Below are 24,225 nucleotides of genomic sequence, written 5' to 3'. Positions count from 1 at the left end.
AAAAATTTTGCTAGGGTTCAAATTGTACATTTATTCATTATTATCGCAGAGGAGGGATTGCAGAAAATAAAAAAACTGAAAATGGATGGCACAGCAATATATTGAAGATAATAAAGCAAAGAAGCGAATTATAAAGGAAGGACGTCTTAATTGACAATTAATTAATTAATTAATTAATAATCGCCTCCACCGAAGTCTCCGCCTCCGAAGTCTCCGCCTCCAAAGTCTCCACCGCCACCTCCCCAATCTCCACCACTACCGTAGTCACCGCCGCCAAAATCGCCGGCATCGTAACCGGCGTTACCGTAGTCTTCCGTCGAATTTCCATAGTCGTAATTGTCGGAGGTGCCCTGATCGGCGTTGGCGTTTCCGTAGTTGTTGTCGGCGGGTTGTTGGGAGTTGGCGTTCTGGAAAAAAGGTTGATTGGTGGCCTAGAAACCCAAAAAACGAAAAATTCGGTCATGGGAATCCTAGGCCACAAAGCTTTGTATCTTTTCAGCCAAAAACTATGTAAGATTCTGAACCTTTGAAATTCGCGGCCACCAACTCTCAGAAATTCTAGGTCATCTCGTTTTAAGGATCCTAGTCCGTAGATTTTGAATCTTAACAAATATCAGGTCAAAAATTCTTATTTCATTTAGTTTTTGGGGTTCTAGGCCAGCAAAAGCTGGACTTCTCGGTCACCTACTTTCGCAATTCTGGGGGAAATACTTGCATGTTTCTGGATTACCGGTATATGGGTTCCTAGGTCATCTCAATTTGGGTTTCTAGGACTCCAAATTTGGTGGATTCTAGGCCACCAAATTCAGAGTTTTTAGGCCACCAAAATTTGGGTTTCTAGGCCATAACTCCTGATACCCAAAATCATTAGAATAGTTGGGTTTCTAGGCCGCCATAATTCTGGACTCTTAGACAGCGTACTCTTGGGTTCCTAGGCCACCTACACCTGAAATCCTAGGCCACCTTTTTTTGGGTTCTTAAACCATCAACTTCCTGGAATCCTAGGTCACCTACTCCTGGAATCCTAGGCCACCAACTTTTTGTGTTTCTAGGCCACCCCCGCATCTCTTTTTTCCCAATTCCAACTCACCCCAGCCGCATCATTCATATTGCTCGAACTATTATCATGACTATTCCCTCCATCTCCATAATTATAATAATTATTCGTAACATTCGTGTCATTATCCGAATAGTATCCACCGCCCATTCCATATCCTCCTCCATATCCGCCTCCACCAAATCCTCCTCCATACGAATGGTGTCCACCCCACATCGATCCGAGGCCATATCCCAGCAAACTTCCCGCCAGAATTCCACCGCCGAATCCCATTGCAGTGGAGCCGAATCCACTGCCACCGCCTCCACCGTATCCACCGTAACCTCCGCCACCGTAACCCCCGCCGCCACCGTCCCTCACGATTACTGTAGTATGAGATGACGTGGGGACGCCACCACCGCCTCCTTGGGGATAGTTATTGGGGTACTGTTGACCGTATGCGGGCGGTCCTTGGGATGGGTAGGTTTGACCTGGACGAGGGGGATTGTAGCCAGGTTGCACTGGTGGAGGCGCACTTGGGTAGACTGCAGGGGGGACTGGAAAAACTTTTTTGTAAAATTTTAAACAAGACTAGAAAGCTGACGACGTGAGGATTCTGAATCTGGTTTCAAATTTTGTCTAGCATCAAAGGCCGCTGAGATACACGTCATTGAAGTTATGACAAGTTTAATGCTGTGTATCTCAGCGTGGTGTGATGCTAGCAGAATTCTGAAGCCTGATTCAGAATCCTCACGTCTTCAGCTTTTTAACCATACTAGTTTCGATTTCGATATCACTTACCGTATCCCCCACTACCCGCTTGTTGTTGTGGTGGTGGTGGTCCTTGAGGTCCTGGTCCTCCTTGAGGTGGTGGGTTAGCAGGTTTTGGCAAGGTTTTGGTGATTTCGAGGAACCAGGATCTGGAATTTTGATTTGTATGTTTGATCTCTTTTTGTAACAGATGTATGCCAGCTTTGAAGTTAACTCATTTTTTGTTTTGAAACCAAGAAATTTCGAAACAGTGAAAACATTTCTTTTCGAAACTGTTCCATTTTGAAACCATGGTTTCAAAACAGCAATTTTTCGACCAATCTAATCTTAGTGTCCTAATTAACTTCCCAGTAGGTCAAAATGACGCAAAAAATAAGATGATTCAATTTGTGCCGTGTTTTTCTCAATTCAATTTCCTCATAAATGCCAAATTTTGGTCTAGACTTTTGAAGATAATGGAAAGGGATCAAGATTTTAGAACTATTTAATTTAAAACATATATTCTAAGAGCTGGAGACATAAGGATTCTGAATCAGTTTTCAAAATTTGTCTAGGACGGAAATAAACCGAGATACAAGCCCTTGAACATCAAATCATTGAATCTCGGTTCTTAACAGATTTTGAAATCCTCATATCTCAGCAAGTTTTAGTCCTAGCAAAATTCTGAAACCAGATTCAGAATCCTCACGTCTTCAGCTTTCCAGTCATATCATTTTCAAAGAAACTCACTCAATATCCGAATCCGAGGCGAACAGAATCCAGTGACAAGGGTCGGCTTTCGGGTTCATTCCAATTCCAACCAAGTGGTGCACAGAGTTTCCCTCAGGTACGTTTGGACGTTTTACTGAAAACCAAAAAAAATGTTGGAACATGTTATTAGCGCGCCTTACAACCGCGCTCTACCGAAACCGATGAAGTGAAATTAAGAGACTCGAAGAAAAAGAGACATTTCTAACAGGGGTTACGGTAATGCAACCGCGCTCCACCAAAATGCCCTTGAAAAATGTCTCTTTTTCTCAGAGTCTCTCAATTTCCTGCATTATTTTCTTCGGTTTCGGTTGAGCGCGGTTGTAAGAAGCGTATCGTGTTAATAACTACAAAAAAATGTATTTCTCACCTGGCATCCGATCAGTCATCAATCCGACACAAATATAAGGAATCACATCTTTCAATAGGACACTTCCCTTCGGCTTACGATCCCCCTTCTGCTCAAACCACACAAGTCTCGAATCGCTGAACAAGACAGCGTACATTCTCTTCCATTTTGAACTGAAGATTCCGGAACTGTACTTGAGAATGTCTCCGTCTTTCAGACGGCGTATGTCACCTGGAAATCTTTTATTTTTGAAATTTTTTTAGTTGTAGGTATACACAATGTTTGTTCTGTTGTTTGTCATGAAATTTGAGGAAACGTATTTTTCTTTTTTGTATGATTCAACTATCTTTATTGTTCAATTATGAATGATAGGCTTTTTTTTGTAAGAGAAGAACTAGAGAGTACACAAAACGAGGAGAGTACTGTCTAGCCGTTAGACATAAGGGGAATATATTTTGGAATTTCCTATAAACTTGTGTACAGATAATTTCAGACAATTTTTTTTCTCAAATTCCAGTTTCAACATATTTCAATTTTAAATTTTCCGAGTTATGTTCAAATGAAGCGCGAATATGTATATTTGCGCTCATATATAAAAATGGAAGAAACAAGAATTTTATAATTTTCTGAAATTTTAAATTTGTTTCTTTTCAGATTTCAGCTTTTCAAAATCCTTGGTTAGTATATCTGACCCAGAAATTCCAAATGTCAATGTCAAATTGGCACCAAAATTTAAAACTTAAAATTTTTCGAATTTTTGAAAAAAAATTTCACGAAAAAGTCACATTTTTGACTATCATTCTGAATTAGAAGGAGTTCTGAAAAATCATCAAAAATGCTCACATTTTCGATGAAAAATTGAAAAAATCTCAAAAAGATTAATTCAATTTTTGGAAGCCTCCCCCGGGCGCGGTTTTAATACCCCTTCAAAACTAGCCATAATATGTTCTATTATTTTCCGTAAAACTCAAAAAAAAAAATATGTGTTTGAAAAGCTGAAATTCTTCTGATTCTAAATCTGTTTTCAAATTTGACCTACGACCAAAATGAACCGAGATACAACAATTTGAGCCTTAATGGGTAGTGACATCGAAACTAAAACCCTAGTACCTCGGTACATTTTTCACTTTGGTCAAATTCAAAATTATATTCAGAATCCTCATAATTTCAGCTTTCCAGACATATATTATACTAATTGAAAAACTTAATTTTTAGGCTCAGATTCCTTAATCTTGATAATTATCGATTTCTGTCTTTTCTGTCACATGGACTCCTAGTGATGGGGGAAAAACAATAACACACTGCATTAGTATTTCTATACATAATTGTCTTCTTTCTTACCAAAAAGTTCAGATTTAAAACAATTATGCAATTAAAACTAATTATTATAACTCACCCATATCGCCGAGCACTTTTGAGCAGAGACAATCGAGTCGGTGAAACCAAAAAAAACTGGAGAAATGGCAGAGGTCGGATGGCAGAAATAGAGGATTGTTTGTGAGAGACGAGAATTAGAGAGGCAGACGTCGAGGAGAGAGTATGACGGATGGAGAGGGTGCAGAGAAATAAGAGAGCACACAACACGAGACAACAACTGAATAGAGACCCGGGAAAAAGAGAGAGAGAGGGGGGGGGAAGTTGCTAAGAGAGACACTGTTTTAGTACGAGGTGTCGAATTTTCTAGAAGCGGTGACGGACATAGGATATGATGTATGTTTCTCTAATTCTCTTGTTGAAGCGAAGCGCGTCATGGAATTTCAGGTTATTGCGAAATGGGGGCAGGAATAGATGTGAAAGAAAATAAGGGGAAAAACAAAGCAACGTATGAGTCATTGTGTGTGTGTTGGACACGCTGTTTTTTATTAGGAAATATGAACTTTGATGAAATTTTTGAGAGCAGCCGAAGTAAAACATATGTTTAGGTGACAAATGTTATACATATATTTTTTGGAAAAAAGTGGAATGTCTTGTAACTTACTAGGGAAGACCATCGTTTGACCGTGAACTATATTATTGAAAAGCTGAGAAAACGCTGATTCCAAATATATATTCAGTTATTCCCCTCGACGCCTGGTATTCGAGAAAAACAAGGTCAAACTTCAGAAAACTTTGAAAACTTTGAGCTCGTTTTTCTCGAGTACCAGGCATCGAGGGCAAAAACTGAATATATATTTGAAATCAGTGTTTTCTCAGCTTTCCAATGATATAAGTCACGCCCCGGAACTCTACGATCATCTGGAGGCCTTCCCTAGTAAGTTTGTCTTGACTCTAGGAAAATGTTGAAATTGCTGGTGTTGTCACTGGAAAATAGGAGATATTCTGTGGTGTTATACTATAAAATGTGGTATGATCAAAAAGCTGAAGTTGTGAGGATTCTGAATCTGTTTTCAAAGTTTGTCTAACACCAACATACGCTGAGATGCGAGGATTTTAGTTTTAACCGAGAAAATAAATGAACTCACAAAAATTTGATGCCTGGTAAAAAGCCTTGTATCTCCGTTCAATCAGACCCTACAAAAATTTTGAAAATAGATTGAAAATCCTCACGTAATCAGCTTTGAAATGATATAAATCACGCTCCAAAATTTTAACACATCATCAATATATTTGTTACTCCGCATTTTTATAGACACTCATTCAGAGAGTTTTATGAAAATTTGAACAGCGAAATCCCGATTACGCCTACCGTAACCCTTATTAGATTGGCATTTATCAGTAAACCGCGTCAGATCTCTAATGGGGTTATTCAGGTCATATAAAAAATTATTACGCATATTGAAGAACTGTAAAATATGCATTTTTCAAATTGTTTCCCTATTTTTCTACATTTTTTTTCTAAACACGTCGGAAAATGCAACCTGTAAGAATTTGTGAATCGCGTTGTGACGCGTATTTTACCAATGTAAAATTAGGTTTCAATTTTTCTTTACTATCATAGCTTTTAGATTTACTGGAATTGCAAAATGTTGTCTAGTCCCCCACACCAATTTCCTATCATAACCTTTTTCTCAATTCAAATGTCATATAAATGTCGCGAAAAACTTACACATAAATAAGCAGGTGTTAACGTTTCCATGGTTACACCTGAGACATGTTTTATTCATATTCGGACTGGAAAAGTTGATTTTTTATTATAAAAACACATAAAAACATAGAAGACAGTCACAGAACATCGAAAATTCATTTCCCTCTCATATACACTTCTTACAACCGCGCTCTACCGAAACCGAAGAAAATTGTGTGCGAAATTGAGAGACTCAGAGAAAAAAAGAGAGAGTTTCGGTGGAGCGCAGTTGAAAGAAACCTGCTGAGCTAATAAGTCCATGGTTAGGCAACCGAACTATAAGACGGTAAGGTGTATGTCACCTTATCCCTGACCACAGATTCATAGGACGGTGGTGACGTGGAGGAGAACACGACGTTATATGAGGGTGGTGGTGCTTCCAGAGGAGTCATCGGTGGCATGAATCGGGGACCCCGTGGGTACTGTGGCCGGGTGCATTGGTCTCGGATCTTCTCCATTTGCTTGATCTCCTTCATTATACACTTTCGGGCAAAGTAGAGGGAGAGAATGAGGCCCAGGACGAATCTGGAAGTTTTGTGTGTTCTGAGAGGTCGATGCCATGGGAGACTTACATGACACCTAACACGAATCGGGTCTCGATTTGGCACTCGATTCCAATGCAAGAGTAGGGGAATGAGCAGTGGAAGAAGAAGGATTTGGGTTGAGTGTTGTTGGGGTAGTGGGTCTGGAAGAATTGGGTTAAGATATTAAGGGTAATCGGTTAGGGAGACAAGGAACTTAAACACATGAGGATTCTGAATCTGTAGATCAAATGTCTCTAATACTCAAACTGACCGAGATACACCGCTTTTTGTAAAGTCAAGGGTGGTTCTAATCACAATGACTCTATTAGCTCGGCAGAGTTCTTGCATTTGCGCTCTACCGAAATGCTCTTGAAAAATGTCTCTTTTTTTCTGAGTCTCTCAATTTCGCACACTATCTTCTTCGATTTCGGTAGAGCGCGGTTGTAAGGAGCGCGCAGATTCCGTCTATGCAATAGTCTTCGAGATCATACAATTTTTAGACATGATCCACTCGACTTTACAAAAAAGCGATGTATCTCGGTCAGTTTAAACCCTAGAAAAGTTTTAACTTCAGATTCAGAATCCTCACGTCTTCAGCTTCCTAGTCTCATGTATTACCGGTAGAAAATTTTATTTTTTTGAAGGCCTACAGAAGCCTCAAAAATTCCTTTTTTACGACACTCTGATATTCCGATTACGCGTTTCTCAAGTGCCGGACACTCCGCGTTCATCAAAATTTTTGTCCTGGAACTTAAAGCGTCCAAATTACAGTAGACCCACAGGCGCCAGAATTTTTGCAGAGCACTTAAACTTCAAAGTGACATCCGGACATCAGGACACACAGATGGACGTAAGAATGTCAATTTTTGGGATTAAATGCCTTGAATTTAGGGCTTAAAAACGCGGTATTTTCATATTACTCGAATTTCGGATATCCGGACATCCAGACACACATCTGGACATGGAAATATCAATTTTGGTTCATAATCCGAAATTTGTCGCTCAAAAACCTGTTCCTGAGACATCCGAACACTCAGATCTACATTTAGACTCAAAATTATCGGTTTTTAGTAAAAAAAAATTGTGATTTTTCATATTTTTGCATAAAAAGATCTCAAATTCATCGTCAACAATCTCGAATTCCTCCACTCGACTCTACGCTCTACTGGACTACGAGATACTACAAAGTTACTGGCTAGTACTTATCAAGAACTGCCTAAATGTGTGGTGTCGTCCTGAAGAAGACAAGTACGCCCCACTGGACTCACCCTGAACAACTCTAAGGAATCATGCCCTGAGAAATAGTACTCGCACAAATGCCGATATTCCTTGAGCTCCTCATGATTCTCACTCCAATAATACTTGTACTTCTCGAATTCCAGGGGATGCTCGTGACGGATTTTGTAGTGAATATCATAATCATATTCGAACGAATCAAAATAAACCGCCGCGTTTTCTTTGTAGATTGTTTGAATGAATCGTTGGTAGGTCTCATCGGAGTCATAACTGGAAGAGAAAATTTTTGATTGATTTTGAGATTATAGAAATCTTACGAATGATACGTCCTTGTTATAGTAACATTATCTGATTCCACCACGACTATAAATAAGGCTATTGATATAAAAAATGCAATCAGCATAGCCTTTGAGAAGTGAAGTGTTTGCTCGTGGAGCCAAAATGTCCGAAATGCGAGTGAGTGTTGCCTTAGATACCTTCTTTTTCTCTCTATGTCTTCTGAATTTTGTTGTCGCCTCGTGGTGCCAGATTACGTCAACCAAAGCAAATTCATGACGGAGGGAGAGGGAGAATGTGGTTGATTATTTGAGGTGATAGCATTAAAAATGTAGATATTGGATAAAAATGAATGGTATCCAGGTATAATTTGTGATAGAATTACTTGTAGAATTACATGCGAATAGCAAACTTGTCAACTGGGCCAAGACGGGCCGACACTGGCCGGTAACTCGCTTCAAAATGAGTTTTATGAGTTGAAAAATATACAAAAATGTAGATCTCGGCGAGTTCTATGGATGTGGCCTAAATGGCTTATCGTTAATTACCGTGAGCCGGGGTAAATTACCAAAACCCGAGAAAATAGTCAAAAAAGTTATACTACTAGCCTGATTAAACTTCAAACATCCATATCTCGCTTCATGGCGATACTTGACAAAATTTGAATATCGATTCAGAATTTTAGTCTATCTGTTTCATTGTTTGTTTAAACGTTCTGAATTTCATATTAATGAAAAGCTGAAGACGTGACGATTTTGAATCTGTATCCAAATTTTTTCTGGGCTCAAAATGGACCGAGATTCATGGCTTCAAAATTCTCAAAAATGTTCAAACCCATATCTCGTTAATCTTCATGAAGCTACTTGACAAAAACTGGATACAGATTCAGGATTGACACTTTTTTTTTTAGTTTTGAAATGTCCCAGTTTCATAATGTCTCAAAAATTTTCTTTGTCAATTTTCAAAAGCACACCTTGCTTTTGAATATAATAAGTTCTATGTATAGTCGATATGTTGTCCTGCATGTCCTCCGGATTCACTAAATTTTCTGGAAATACGATTTTTCACATCGAATGCTATACGAATGAAATGCTGAAGACGCGAGAATTCTGAATCTATGTTTAATTTTGTTCTGGGCTCAAAATGAGCCCAGATACGTGGCATTGAAAATCCTTTGTCTGAAATGATTTTAAACTTTTTTGTTTTTTGAAATTTTTTGGTGACCGGATGTCCTGAATTTTATGTCTTGTCATGTGCAGTATTTTTGAAAAGCTAAAGAAGTGAGGATTCTGAATATGTATTCAAAATGTTTCTAACATCCAATTGAACCAAGATACACGGTTCCAAAGTCCAAAAACTAAAAATTCCCCCTGTTCAGGTTCTTTATCATTGTAATCATAAATCACAGAATGCGTGATAAAAAGGAAAACAATAACATTGTCTTACAACATTTTTTTTCAGTCTTCTTTTGTAAATTGTTAACGATGGCGCGCTGCGGTCGCGTCGCGTGTCTACCCACAAGTTTAAATAGTTCTTATTTATAATCCCTGAACTGTAACATGTACATAGAAACCCGTAAAAACAGATCAAGCTCTCTAAACATTCTCTACGATGTAGATACAGAAGAAGATGCAGAAGAAGATGCAGAATACGTCATTTTTCCCAGCATAACAGATTCGTAGGAGGGTGGGACCAGGGAGAAGACGGCGTTGTAGGACGGGGGGCCATCCTCGACACGTACGGTGCCCTGGTCTTCAGCTAGACGGGCTTCCCGTTGAATCCGCTCGACTCGCTTCATATCTCTCCATAACATCTTTTTAAATACCCAGAAGATTGTGATGAAAACGGTGAGAAAGCTGAAATCATGAGCTTCATTTTTGTAGTTGACAACTTTTTGATAGCTATTTACGCTTTTGAATTAAGCGGGTTCAAAGATAGCGTTATTAGAAGAAACGCAGAGAATACAGACCTCTCGCTTCTCTGTGTCTCTCACCCTCGCGCAAATCTTTAACAGTTTATATCTCAACAGCGTTCAGAGCTATCAAAAAGTTATCAACTACAAAACTAGAAATCATATTTAGCTCTACATTTTTGTAGTTGACCACTTTTTGATAGCATTTTTAATTTTTGAGATAATCACCTTCAAAGACGATGACTGAAAGAGTGAAGGGGAAAGACGCAGAGAAATCAGATGCCCTCGCTACTCTGCGTCTCTTCTTCGAGGTACCTATCTTCAAGGAGGTTTATCTCATGAGTGGGCGGAGCTATCAAAAAGTTGTCAACTACAAAAATAGAGAGCTAGACTTGGTCTATGCAGTTAATGTAAAATTTTAATAGTTTTCCTTCTTTAACAATTAAAAAAAACTCACATTGGCGGAACAAAGAGCCGACTATCCACCCGACACTCCAATCCCATACATGACTGCGCAAAGTGGCATCGATAATACAAAGATTTGATTTTAGAACCGTCCGGAGCATAGGTCTGAAACTTCCTACTATTAATTGGTGATTTGATCTACTAGACCTATACCTCATAAAGTTCCCTCAAATCAATCATCCAACTGATCCGGTACTCACAGACATTCATGACTCCTTTCAGTTCTGGATGTGACTCATTCCAATAGTATTTATACTTTTCAAATTCTATCGGAGTATCTGGATGAATTATATACTTTTTGTGTTTCTTCTCTTCTTTAACATCAAAATTATTCATATCCTCCATGTAGACAGTTTTGACGAATCGAGTGTAGAAGTTGGTGGTGATGTCACTAGAAAAAATTTGGTATGAATGGAAAGCTAAAGACGTGAGGATTCTGAATCTGTTTTTAGAATTTGTCTAGCGTCAACATACGCTGAGATAAAAGGATTTTGGCAGAGAAGGTTCCTAACAGGTAATTGAAATCGGGTACCTGACAAAGAGCCTTGTATCTCATTGGGTTTTTACGCTTGAAAAATTCTGAAAATAGATTCAGAATTCTCACGTCTTCAGCTTTTCAAAAATATAACATTTATGTATGTACGCAACGTGGATCATCTAGTACAAAGGTAGTCAGAGACATCTGATTCTTCGCCGCCTCAAAGAGCTTCTCAAGAAATGCGGCTGGAAATGAATCAATTTTTGGATTTCTAAGGAAAATTTGGTATCATTAGAAAGCTGAAAACGTGAGGATTTTAAATCTGTTTTTAGAATTTGTCTAACGTCAAAATACGCTGAGTTACCAGGCTTTTAGTTTTGACGAAGCAAATTTACGAATTGAAAAAATCTGATGCCTGACAAAAAGCCTTGTATCTCAATGGGGTTTCACGCTAGAAAAACTTTGAAAATAGATTTAGAATTCTCACGTTTTCAGATATTTAATCATATAAATAGTGTCTAAAAGAATCTTTTAATTAATTGTAAATACTCTTAGTTTTCAATTTTTCATAAAATCGGGTATTTCGATGTCGGATCAATCTAGATTACTGTAATGGGTAGGTTTTTGTTGGAAAAAAACTATATAAGGATTTAAAATATGAGAATAAACTATGTAGAGCTCTTTCTAGAACATTTCTAGAGAAAAATGAAAAAAAAAATTGTTTGCAGTTGTTTTCCAAACTTTGAAAATTTGCCTTCAGAAAGAGAGCCTAACTTCAACCTACCGTATCTCTCTAGGGTGTTGTTTCACAAAAAAAGTTGTCAACTACAAAAATGTAGATCTAGATTTGATCTACACATGCTATATAATTTTTAACTTAATTTATTAAATTGAGACATCATAACGGGCCTTCAAACTTAGTCTTGTCCGAGAGGACTACACCACCTTATGATTGAGCTCGTTCTATCTTACTTCCAAGCTCTATACCATCTCAGCGTGCAGTTTTACATACAAGTTGTCAACTACAAAAATGAAGATCTAGATTTGATTTACCTAATCCATTTAAAGTTGCGTCTATATGAACCCAGTTTTCCCCCTAACCCAATGCCCTAAGCCCTATCTCTAAACTCACGCATGATAAGTGACAGTGGGGACACTGTCCCTAACTGGTACAAGAAGGAAAAGTAATAAAAGCGCTATCAGCATGCAAATTGATTTAGATGACACCAGCAGCAGACAGCAATGACAGTATCCTCCTCCTCCTTCCTATTCTTCGTTTTCTTCATTTCTCCACTAATACACCCATCGTGTTGACGTCAAGATCAAACACAGATGGACTGGGGGCGAGAAACGATGAAATCATTTTCTTCAAACAAATCATTGACTAAAAGTTGAAAAATTAGAGATGACATCATTCTAAATACCTTTTTGGCCTTGTTTTGCTGGGGTTGATTATTTATTTGGGAATTCTTATTTATTAGTGATTGACAGGAATAGTAATAAGAATTTGTTAATTATTTTATTTCCGAGTACTAATTTGAAATCATATAAGTTACCGTAACCGTGCTATACGTGCTTTCTTTCACTTTGAGAACTGTTTGATCTCAGGTAGTTCCATCTCTCCGCCCATTTTCTCGTTTTCCTTATGATTTCATGTTGTTTTAAAGTCTTAACATTATTGGAAATACTAAAGTGTTAAACATTTCGTATTGTCAGGGTGGCTGATTTTCTACGAACTAGACTGTGCTAACTAGTTATGGTCATGGAATCGTTACAGTAATTTGTACTTTTCAAACTTGCTAGGGAAAGTTATGGAGTCAGTTTGAAGATAACGATGTGACCTATATCGTTGGAAAAAAGAGAAAACGCAGATTCCAAATATATATTCAGTTTTTGCCCACGAAGCCTGGTATTCAAAAAAAACGAGGTAAAAGTTTGGACCTTTTCACACGCCAGTAAGGTAATAAATTTTGATCTCTTTTTTCTCAAATACCAGACCTCAAGGGCCAAAACTGCATATATATTTGGAATCTGCGTTTTCTTAGCTTTTCAATGATATAGCTCACGCCCCATAACTCTAAAAATAAAAATTAATGTAACCATTCCATGAAGCCTGGTAACAGTGTCTCTCCAAAAGGCACGTAACTCGCTTGAATCTCAAAATTATGAGCTGAAAAATATTCGAAAATGTATATCTCGGCGAGTTCTTTGTCTGTGACCTATTACGAGCCTGATGCTTGTTTGCTATGGTTCCACGGACCGGGAATAAGTTTCAAAAACCTACCAAAGTAGGTCACAAACATAGAACCCGCCGATTTCTATTAGGTTGTCCCAAAAGTTTTCGAACATAGTTTTGTTAATCTGCTATAGGACAGAGAGCGAGAATCAAACCAAATAGTGCATGTTTTCCATTATATAAGACGTTGGGTGTATTAACAATAACATTCATTTTTTCTGGCTGCCTCCTCTCAATGAACGCGGCACCAATCTTTGGCCCCGACCGACTTCATACTCGTCATGTCATTTTATTTTTGTTTCTATCTAACTCCGAAATCACTGAGATTGAAGAACGTATGGTTGAAGTTTAAAAGGATATTGCCCCTCAACGGCAGACAATTAGCCGTTAGGTCCATCGTTTCAAAAATAATGATTTTTCTTTGGCCGAAGCAGCACGTTCTGGAAGACCAGTGGAGTTCGACATTGACAAGTTACGGGAGGTAGTGGAAAGTGACCCACTTCAATCCATTCGTGAACTGGTCACAGTAATGGGCTCTACTCACTCTGCGGTAGAAAGAGGACTGGGAGCTCTTGGCAAGTTAAAAAAAATAAGAAGACGGATACCACACAAATTGTCTAACTTTGACCTTGAGAGCCGAGTGGACATGTCACTGCAACTTCTAACCCTGCATCCTAATTTCAACTGGCTGGATCATTTGGTTACGTCGGACGAGAAGTGGGTCTTATACGAAAACCACCACAGGAGAGCCCAGTGGGTTGATGCTGATAAACAGCCAGAGGATGTCGTCAAACAGGAGTTACACCCTAAGAAAATATGGCTCTCCGTCTGGTGGTCTGTTCATGGAGTGCTTTATTGGGAACTGCTTCCGGGGCAAAAACTATCACCGAAAACTATCTCAATTACAAAAGGTGAAGCCCAAACTGAAAACCTCCCCTCTACACGGTCCCAAAGTCCACAACCTCCATGACAACGCAAGACCACACACCGCAAAGACGATCAAGTCTCTCCGGGCTACATTCCACTAGAGAGTCCCTGCTCACCCTCCGTACAGCCCTGATATCGCTCCTTCGGATTACCATCTGTTCAGCGACATGCATCGATCCCTTGAAGGCCAGGACTTCAAAACAAAGTCAGAGGTCGAGAAATGGTTGAAGAAGTATTTTGACTCGAAGCAGCCTGAGTTTTGGCGGAAAGGTATTGAATCTCTACCTACTAAATGGCAAAGAGTCGTGGATAAAGGTGGTCACTATGTTTGATTTTTGTTATATTCTGGCTTTGAATAAATTTGATTTTAATAATGTTCGAAAACTTATGGGACAACCTAATACATTTTGGCTTTGCGAAATTTTCAATAATTGATTTCTGTAATTCTCTAGGAAACACTTTCATTTTGGAGGGAAACAATTTGAGATTTAGCCTTAGAATATCTGAAAAGTTCTAGCTAGATGTAAAATAATTATTATTTTGTCCTGTTTAGTTTTATTCACAAATATACGTGTTGAACAAGGGAAGTTTTATTCCGTAAAATTCATTCTGTAATTCTACAATGACTACGACAAGACTGGTTCAAAAAAAACTGAATTTTATACGGCTGACGAAAAATTTATCCAGATATTTACATACACAGTTGAGTAAAAAACAATTATAAATGAAAACAACTCAAATTGCTTGAAATGGAAACAAATTGGTATCAGAAGAAAGCTGAAGACAAGAGGATCCGAAATCTCTTTTTAGATCTTTAGAACGATAAAAACGAAGAAAGTTACACAAGTTTGAGTTTAGTGCTATTTTTAATGATGTTTAACCAACTTCGAAGAATGCCAAGACATAAAGACCGACGCAATGTGAAACGAAAGCACGAATGCAGAGCCTACAGTGATCATAATGTCAACAAATTCAGAGATATCAATGTCCATAATGTTAACTTTTCGAATCTCCTTGTTCGACCGTTTGAAAAACAGCTGATAGTGTGAATAGCAAAAGCGGAACAAAGCATAAATCATCCATTCTCCAGCAATGATCATTGTCTGAAACCGACCGAGAACAGTAATAAAAACTCTAGAGTTAGTTAGACCCTACCAAAACGTCATGTCGATAACGTCTGGCTGAAATTTCCGCTTTCATCGGTAACACTTCTTTCATATAGCAATCGATGAGTTCAAGTTGGCGTTCTTTCAGTTCTGACAGCTTTGTAGAATTATAGTTCTCATTATCCAGCGGGTTGATCCACTCAGCGCGGCCGCCTGGCCTGAAACTCGTGAAAATTCCCTTTAATTCTACATATTTCCGTTCCAAACTTACATGCTCGAAAATACAAACACCGGTGAAATAAACACGGTGGCTATTAACAAAGCTCTTATTATTACTGGAATCTCCTGGCCAAAATATAAATTGTGAACCAAATGACAACTAATGGCTCCGAATATGATACAGGGGTATAGAAAGGCAAGTTTGGTGTTGAACTGAAAGGTTAATGATATAGTTTTTAATAGATTAGTTGTTAAGAATCATACTTGCAAACCGGTACGACACAAATATTTATCTTAATGAATGTGGATTTCGGCAAGATGTGCCAAATTTTCGGCAAGATGTGTAAAACGCGAAAGTGGTCAAAAAAGTTTTTCATATTAATACAAACTACAGTGACCAAGTTACACTGACAAACACGATTGAGTGTCAGTGTAACTTAGTTTTTCAGAATCGCAATCTACCGTTGGGCCGCGAGATGGGAAAACGTGCCAAAAATCGTTATAGCCCGCTGCGCAAAATATTAACAAAAATCCATCCGGCCTGTAGTAAGCCACAAACATAGAACCCGTCGAGTTACACGGCGGACCAATTTGCAATTAAATATGTTAAAAATATACCCACCGAAAATCGTTCATCTGATTTATACCACAATAATTCTTTCTCCACTGATTGTTTTTCCCAATCAACAAAATATTTCATATACAAATGTTCTTTGATTTGATCAACAGTCACTTCTTCTCCATCTTGTTGTTGACTGATTATTATAGAATCTTTGAGATTTTCCAAGAAAAATGGAGGATCTTCCGATATGGATGCTTCCACAAGTTGTTCATATGTCGAGGGCGTTTGCATATCAGTGATTATAGTCATTCTGAAAGAGAAATTTTTGAGCGAACTTTTCTTTGAGCAAGGGTGGGAGGTAGAAGAAACAGTTAGAGTGCAAGATTTAGCCAGGCAACCTATTACAATTGTTGGTAGAGGGATAGAGAGCCATTGCGTCGGTAGATAGGTTAAGGACAGCCGTAAAACTAGAGTGGATAGAGCAAACATTGCCAGACGCTGGCAGATAACGATCTAGGCATGAATTGTCGCATGAGCAGCCTTTCTTATTGGTCCCCGATGTGAATTTTTTGCCTTAAAAACTGGAACTTCCGAAGAAATAAAAGCAAGAATAATTGAGTTTCAGTAAGGCCAATTAGTCTGGCCGGAATAAGTTCGCTGACCATTTTTTGGCTGAAAATTCGGAACCTCATGAAACTCCTTTGATCACCCACTTGGCAGTTGTTAATAAGGGGAAGGACGGTAAATAGGAGAAGGACCATTCGGACCATTGCGTCGGTGTACATAGCTCAAGGTCACTCGTCTCGAGTGGTCTCTGCACTGTCCTGGAAACTCTCTAGAATCTAGCTTATTTAACTCCTTATTGACCTAATGGGACTAACTATGCACAGTACCACTTTGGTGTTTTGGCCAAAACATTGATTTCAGAGATTTGGTGTATATAATGTTTCACAAGTTTTACAAAATTACTTTCGAAAAAACAACATATATTGTCTTTAAAAAAACCTAGTTAAATGTACGAACGATGATGGATTGGGGGCTTGGAATTAGTACAAAAGAATGCTAAAGACCTGTTATCGATTTAATAAGTGGAAGACGAGAAAAAAAAGGGAAATAGTCTTCTCAGAGCAATGCAAATAACGAGAATGAAGAGGACCGTACATATCGGCAAACGATGGTAAAAGACCCTTCGCGATAGAGCGCGTTTGCATCTTTATTTTTTGTCGCATATCCTTGGCTTTCCTGTTTCAAACTTAGAAGCTATGAAAATGTGTTCAACGTTTTATTAATGCATTACAAATATACAGTAACCAATGGGGTGTCATTTAGAACTTGAATGGAGTGAGATCCCTGTGATAATATCCTCCATGGTGTGAATTGTCCAACTCATTGAAAGCGGCCACCAACTCAGAAGTGGACGGCTCCACAGTCAACGCCGCCTGCTTGCTTGGTGTGTTTAACAGGACGCCTAGCCATCCATGGCTAGGCGTCACAAGTTTGAATTTAGTGCAATTTTGATCAACAATTGGAAAGCAGCATAGCCAAGCATTTTTATTACATTATTTTAAACAAAGGAAATTAGCGGAGCTTTTGTAACAGGGGGTGGGCAGCGATTTCCCAGCTTCGAAGAGTGCCAAAAGTAGATGAACCATAGACTGTAAAACAAAAACACGACTCCAGAGACCCCAATGTCCAGACTGTCATGTTCTCGAGCCTTCTTGTTAGACCAGTTGAATGAAAGGTGACAGATTGAATAGCAAACGCGGAAGAAAGCATAAAACATCCATTCTCCAACAGAGATCATTGCCTGTAACCGAGAATAGTTATACTAGAACTCTGGAATCAGTTAGAACCTACCAAAATGTCATGTCGATAACGGCTAGCTGGAATTTCCGCTTTCATCGGTAACACTTGATACTGATAGCAATCGATGAGTTCAAGTTGGCGCTGTTTCAGTTCTGACACCTTTATAGAATTATAGTCCTCATTGTAGAGTGGGTTGAGCCAGTCACCGTGACTGCCTCCTGATCTGAAACTGGTGAAAATGCACTTCAATTCTACATATTTCCATTTCGAACTTACATTGTCGAAAACCCAATGACATACATTGGGGAAATAAACAGGATAGCTATTAACACAGCTCTTGTTGTTAGTGATAGCTCCTGGCCAAGGTACAAACTGTAGACCAACTGACAACTAATGACTCCGAATATGATACAGGCGTATACAAAGGCAAATTTAGTTTTGAACTGAAAGATTCGTAGAATAGATTTGAACATATCAGTAGTTAAGGATTATACTTGCAAACCGGGCCGACACAACTTTAACAACGTTTATCTCAGCGAGATCCGCTTTTTGCCATTTAGTCCGAGTTACGCACCGGCCCGTTTCAGACCGGTTTTCAAGTACATACAGTAGCGAGCATAAGTGAGTATACCTCCATACTTTCATATGTATCTCAGCTGAAACAAGTCCGTTTTGCATAAACTTTTTTTTCAAAGATAGCTGAAGTATCCAGTAAAATTGACATAAATTTTTAATTTGAGGTGATCAGCTGATTTTTAAGATTATTGCTTTTTCCTGATCTTGATTTGAAAATCCGGAAAAAAACTTTTTATTTTTGAACTAGACCCTATGATTTTTTGAGTTGAAAATGTTGAGTAACGTTTATAAAAACAAAATATATTGTAGGAATGCTTCTGTAAATTTTGAACATCGTGCTACAGCTCCAGAGGCCCAAAATGATACGTTTAGCTAAATCGTCATAACTCATCGAAAAATGGTTCAAATTGGTTGAAAATTGCAGGAAAAGATGCGTATTATGTTGATCAACAATTTTATAATTAGAAATAATGTTTTTGAAAAAAAAATGTTTTCGAATTTTTTTCACTCGAAAAATTTTGGTTTCCAACTTTTGCCCAATTTTTGATGTTTTTTTGATTACGAAACTGCTGTAATTAAATTAATGAAAATCTAAATTTGATGTTTCATGTAAAATTCAACTTAAACTCGCGAATCGTTACTGTTTTATAATCAAAAAAACATCAAAAATTGGGCAAAAGTTGGAAACCAAAATTTTTCGAGTGAAAAAAATTCGAAAACATTTTTTTTTCAAAAACATTATTTCTAATTATAAAATTGTTGATCAACATAATACGCATCTTTTCCTGCAATTTTCAACCAATTTGAACCATTTTTCGATGAGTTATGACGATTTAGCTAAACGTATCATTTTGGGCCTCTGGAGCTGTAGCACGATGTTCAAAATTTACAGAAGCATTCCTACAATATATTTTGTTTTTATAAACGTTACTCAACATTTTCAACTCAAAAAATCATAGGGTCTAGTTCAAAAATAAAAAGTTTTTTTCCGGATTTTCAAATCAAGATCAGGAAAAATCAATGGCTCTATTACAGTTTAGATGTCCTTTGAAAACTTGAACGTCCCAAAAAACACTTAGACGTCCCTTAAAACACTTAGACGTCCCTTGAAATACTTAGACGTCCTTTGAAACATTTAAACGTCCTTTCGGATCCCAAATATGTTCAAAAAGGTTTAAACGTCCCAAAAAACATTTAGACGTCCCAAAAAAAGTTCAGACGTCCCATTAAATATTGAGACGTCCCTTGAAGTCCGAAAATTTGGTTTTAAATACTTAGACGTCCCAAAAAACATTTAGACGTCCCAAAAAACATTTAAACGTCCCAAAAAATGTTTAGACGTCCCTTCAACACTAAAAGCCACTGAAAGTGTTCAAGGGACGTCTAAATATTTTTTGGGACGTTTAAATGTTTTGTGGGACGTTTAAATGTTTTTTGGGACGCTTGAATCTTCAGAACTATGTTTTGGGATTTCAAGGGACGTCTAAACATTTTATGGGACGTTTAAACGTTTTTTGGGACGTCTTTACTTTTGAAAGGACGTTTTAAAAAAATTAGAGTTTGAAAGGACGTCTAAGTATTTCAAGGGACGTCTAAGTGTTTTAAGGGACGTTTAAGTGTTTTAAGGGACGTTTTAGTTTTTAAAGGACATCTAAACTGTAATAGAACCAAATCAATAATCTTAAAAATCAGCTGATCACCTCAAACAAAAAACTTATGTCAATTTTACTGGATACTTCAGCTATCTTCGAAAAAAAAGTTTATGCAAAACGGACTTGTTTCAGCTGAGATACATATGAAAGTATGGAGGTATACTCACTTATGCTCGCTACTGTATAGTACTGGGAAAAGAAGAAAAAAAGAAACGAATGTCGTTTTCAGTTGAAAATGACCAACTTTGAGTGGGTATTGCGGTACCATTAATTGTCTCACAAGGTAGATTGTGTATAAACCATACCGAAAATAGGTAGGGCTTCATTTTTGTAGTTGACAACTTTTTTGTACAGACACTCCCTAGAAAGTTACATATCGACAAAGTAATTTCTCTCTCAAATCGATCAAATTTCAGTGCTTGATAGAGTGATCTTTGAGCTGTCGTCTTAAAATGACCATTACTCTCTAGGGAGTGCTCGTACAAAAAAGTTGTCAACTACAAAAATGAAGCTCTACTTTTGATCTGCATGATTCATTAGAGACCTCTCAAAGTTGGACGATTTCAACTGAAAACTGCCAAAGTTTGTGTCTATAGGACCAGTACTGTATGTTAAGAATCTACCCACCGAATAGTGATAATCTGATTTATTCCACCATAGTTCTCCCTCCACTGCTTCTTTTTCCATATCAACCCAACCTTCCATTCTCAGATGTTCTTGGATTTGACCAATAGGCACTTCTCCTCCATCTTGTTGTGGACTATTTCTTATCGAATCTTTCAGATTTTCCAAGAAAAATGAAGGATCTTCCGATCTGGAAGCATTCAGAAGTAGTTGATATGGTGAGGGTGGATATTTCGTTTGCATTTCAGTGAATATAGTCATTCTGAAAAAGGAATATTTGAGCAAACTTGTTTTTGAGGGAGGGAGGAAAAAGAAACGTTTAAAATGTGAGATTTAGCCAGGCAACCTGTTGCAATGGTCGGTAGGGGGGAAGGACGGCAAATAGGAGGAGAACCATTCTGACCATTGCGTCGGTTTACATAGCTCAAGGTCACTCGTCTCGAGTGGTCCAACCAAAATCTCTAGACGAGAGTCGCTGTCCAGGAAATGATCTAGACAGGAGTTGCTTGATCACATAATGGGGCTAACTATGTGCAGTACCGTTTTGGTCATTTGATCAAAACATTTATTACATATATATTTGATGGTAATGGTTAAAGATGGTTCACAAGGTTTCTTTTAGTTTTTGAAAAATACGAAAATAATATAAGTTGTTATCCTAAAAAACCTTGTTAAATGTAAGAACGATGATGAATTAGTACGATGAACCCTTCTCATTGAAATTGGTTCAAAAGAATACTAAATACTTGTCTTCGATTTAATAAGTGGTAGACGAGAAAAAAAGACAACTGTCTTCTCTGAGCGATGCAAATAACGAGAATGAGGAGGACCGTTCAAATCTACATACGGTGGTAAAAGACCCTTCGCGATAGAGCGCGTTTGCATCATTTTTTCTTTTTGCAGTTTCAACTGACAGATCTGAAAACTTAGACACGCATTATGGTTTCAATGTTTTATTAATGCATGACAAATATACAGTGTCCAAGTAGACAAATTAGAACTTGAATGGAGTGAAATTCCTGTGATAATATCCTCCATTGTGTGAGTTATCCGACTTATTGAAAGCGGTCACCAACTCACAAGTGGACTGCTTCACAGTCAACGCCCCCTGCTTTCCACCCATATCAGTTTGAATTTAATAAAAGATATATAATCTTCATTTTGGTTTGAAATGTTGAATTTTTTGTAACGCAGTGAGATCTCGAATAGTTTATTTAAACACATTGAGAAAAATCGAATTTTTCTTCAAATAGAAGGTAATTAAACAAACGTAATATCAGAAATCAATTATCCGTCAAAAGTTTCCCACTTCAACTTTTGTGTGTTTACCAGGAGACCTAGCCAACTTTGAAAAATACCAGTAGATGAGCCACAGACCGAGAAACAAAAACACGGCTATAGAGTTAGCACTGTCTATACCGTTAATTCCTCGAATCTCCTTGTCGCACCAGTTGTTTGACAGATGATACATTGAATAGCAAACGCGGAAGAAAGCATAAAAGACCCATTCTCCAACAAAAATCATTCTCAAAACGTCATGTCGATAACGGAGAGCGGGAATTTCCTCTTTCATCGGTAACACTTCATTCAGGTAGCAATCGATGAGTTCCAGTTGGCGTTGTTTCAGTTTTGACACACTTATCGAATTATAGTTCTCAGTGGACGGTGGGTTGGGCCAGTCACCGCTTTGCCTGAAACTCATGAACATTCACTTCAAATCTACATATATCTATTTCAAACTTACATGGTCGAAAACGTAATGACAAACTGCGGTGAACAAAATAGGATGGCTATAAATGCAACTCTTATTATTACTGGTACCTCCTGGTCAAAATACAAATTGTAAGCCAATTGACAACAAATGAGTCCGAATAAGAAGCAGCCGAAGAAAACGACACGTTTGGTTTTGAACTGAAGTATTAATAGTATGAGATTTGTTTCGACAGTATACAACTGACAGCAATAATACAAAGGTTATTAGTTGTATTGAAAGTAGAATTACCCTTCGAGCATAAAAATCCATACTTGTCAACGGGCCGGAACGGGCCGACACGAGCCGGCTCGTAACTCGCGTCAAAATGAATATAATGAGCTGAAAAGTATACCAAAATGTAGATCTCGACGAGTTCTATGTCCGTGACCTACTACGGGCCGGATGACTATTTGATAATATGCCGCGGGCCGGGCTAGAATGGCGTTTTTGGCCATTTTCGCGTTTTTTGGCACTTTTTCCCGGCCCGCGGCACATTAAAGCTCATAATATTCATTTTGACGCGAGTTACAAGCCGGCCCGTTGACAAGTATGTAAAAATCCCTTATCTCGTACCAGTGGACCTGAAAAAGTCTCCACTTCCGACTTCCGTGTGTCAAATTCATATCCGGTGGTACCAGATAAGGGAAATGTTGGGATTGTTATGCTTGAAGGGTAGTTATACCTTCAACAAAGCTGATTAACACAAATCTAGTCTAGATTTGAACCGAGTTAAGAGCTAGCCCAGTATGAAAATATAAGGAAAAATACACCCACCGAAAAGTTTTCATCTGATTTAAAACTGTACAGGTCTCCCTCCACTGATCGTTTTTTCGCATCAACAAAACTTTCCATTTTCAAATGTTCTTGGACTTGGCCAATAGTCACTTCTCCTCCATCTTGTTCTTGACTACTTCTTATCGAATCTTTGAGATTTTCCAGGAAAAATGGAGGATCTTTTGAATAGGAAGCTTCCAGAAGTAGTTGATATCGTGAGGGCGGATATTTCGTTTGGATTTCAGTGAATATAGTCATTCTGAAAGAGAAATTTTATACGCAATTTGCATTTGAGGGAGAGTACGGAATCCGGAACCGGAATGAAGTTTTTCAAATACCGGAATCCGGAATCCGGAATCAAAATTTTAATTTTCCGGAATCCGGAATCCGGAACCGGAATGACGAAAAAACCCGGAATTCCGGAATTTCGGAATCCGGATTCCGGACAACTATGACTGTCAGATAACGATCTAGACAAAATTGTAGATATCAAAAATACATGAGCAGCTTTTCTTAGTAAGATACTGGTCCAAGAACTGGAACATCCGAAAAAATAAGAAAACCGTAAAACCTGTAATAGAGGAGCACCCATTAGCAACAAAAACAAGCAACATTTTGGAGAACCCTATCTCGGTCGTCTCCAAAAATATTAAAATGCTTTAACTGAAGAAATATTCTATAAATATTAGGCTATATGTTGTCAGGTAACAACCTTTTAATATTGCCGTTGAGAACCGAGGACCGCTCTAACAGGTCCGGAAGGTGCGCCTCTATTACAGATTTTATGGTAAGAATAATTGAATCTCAGTCCGGTTAATTAATGAGGCCCGATGTGGTTTTAGCATTTCTAGCATTTTCAGGCTGAAAATTCGGGAAAGTTCTTTTTTAAGGCTTACTGTAACCGATGTTCAAAAAAAGAAGTGTCATCCGCTACGATCGTTGAAAGAAAATAAAGAGAACGGAGGTAAAGAGGAGGACCATTATCCGTCCGTCTGTGTACATAGGTCAAGGCCAATCGTATGACTCGGGTAGTCCGACCAAAATCTACAAAAAAAGGGAAATGGCCTTCTCTGAACAATGCAAATAAAGAGAATGAGGAGGACCGTTCATATCGGCAAACGATGGTAAAAGA

The 24,225-nt window shown here is 38.1% G+C and overlaps 5 protein-coding genes across 5 annotated transcripts; all 5 read right to left on the bottom strand.

The window, feature by feature from the left end:
- Positions 1-173: 173 nt before the first annotated feature.
- On the bottom strand, positions 174-3,060 carry GCK72_016811 (uncharacterized protein; the record flags this gene model as incomplete). The annotated part of the gene is made up of 5 exons (XM_003101608.2): positions 174-407; positions 1,091-1,593; positions 1,838-1,956; positions 2,537-2,651; positions 2,925-3,060. 5 exons carry the CDS (start codon positions 3,058-3,060, stop codon positions 174-176), a joined length of 1,107 nt encoding a protein of 368 aa, XP_003101656.2.
- A 3,170-nt stretch (positions 3,061-6,230) lies between these two features.
- Positions 6,231-8,130, bottom strand: GCK72_016810 (uncharacterized protein; the record flags this gene model as incomplete). Its single annotated transcript, XM_003101645.2, has 4 exons — positions 6,231-6,492; positions 6,540-6,652; positions 7,760-7,997; positions 8,045-8,130. 4 exons carry the CDS (start codon positions 8,128-8,130, stop codon positions 6,231-6,233), a joined length of 699 nt encoding a protein of 232 aa, XP_003101693.2.
- Positions 8,131-9,609: 1,479 nt separating this feature from the next.
- On the bottom strand, positions 9,610-10,725 carry GCK72_016809 (uncharacterized protein; the record flags this gene model as incomplete). Its single annotated transcript, XM_053731706.1, has 3 exons — positions 9,610-9,859; positions 10,373-10,485; positions 10,534-10,725. The coding sequence occupies 3 exons, from the start codon at positions 10,723-10,725 to the stop codon at positions 9,610-9,612; spliced, it is 555 nt and encodes a 184-aa protein (XP_053580619.1).
- Positions 10,726-14,887: 4,162 nt separating this feature from the next.
- On the bottom strand, positions 14,888-16,217 carry GCK72_016808 (uncharacterized protein; the record flags this gene model as incomplete). Its single annotated transcript, XM_053731705.1, has 4 exons — positions 14,888-15,124; positions 15,177-15,345; positions 15,399-15,559; positions 15,969-16,217. The coding sequence occupies 4 exons, from the start codon at positions 16,215-16,217 to the stop codon at positions 14,888-14,890; spliced, it is 816 nt and encodes a 271-aa protein (XP_053580618.1).
- Positions 16,218-17,233: 1,016 nt separating this feature from the next.
- GCK72_016807 (uncharacterized protein) lies at positions 17,234-23,351 on the bottom strand (the record flags this gene model as incomplete). The annotated part of the gene is made up of 8 exons (XM_053731704.1): positions 17,234-17,390; positions 17,579-17,715; positions 17,766-17,937; positions 17,991-18,157; positions 20,570-20,828; positions 21,904-22,257; positions 22,311-22,477; positions 23,094-23,351. The coding sequence occupies 8 exons, from the start codon at positions 23,349-23,351 to the stop codon at positions 17,234-17,236; spliced, it is 1,671 nt and encodes a 556-aa protein (XP_053580617.1).
- Between the last annotated feature and the right edge of the window lie 874 nt (positions 23,352-24,225).

The sequence above is a fragment of the Caenorhabditis remanei genome, chromosome V (genome assembly GCF_010183535.1).
Source record: "Caenorhabditis remanei strain PX506 chromosome V, whole genome shotgun sequence".
In the NCBI taxonomy this organism is placed as follows: Eukaryota; Metazoa; Nematoda; class Chromadorea; order Rhabditida; family Rhabditidae; genus Caenorhabditis; species Caenorhabditis remanei.
Note: the sequence above shows the minus strand (reverse complement) of the source record. Positions and strands in the feature narration are given on the sequence as shown.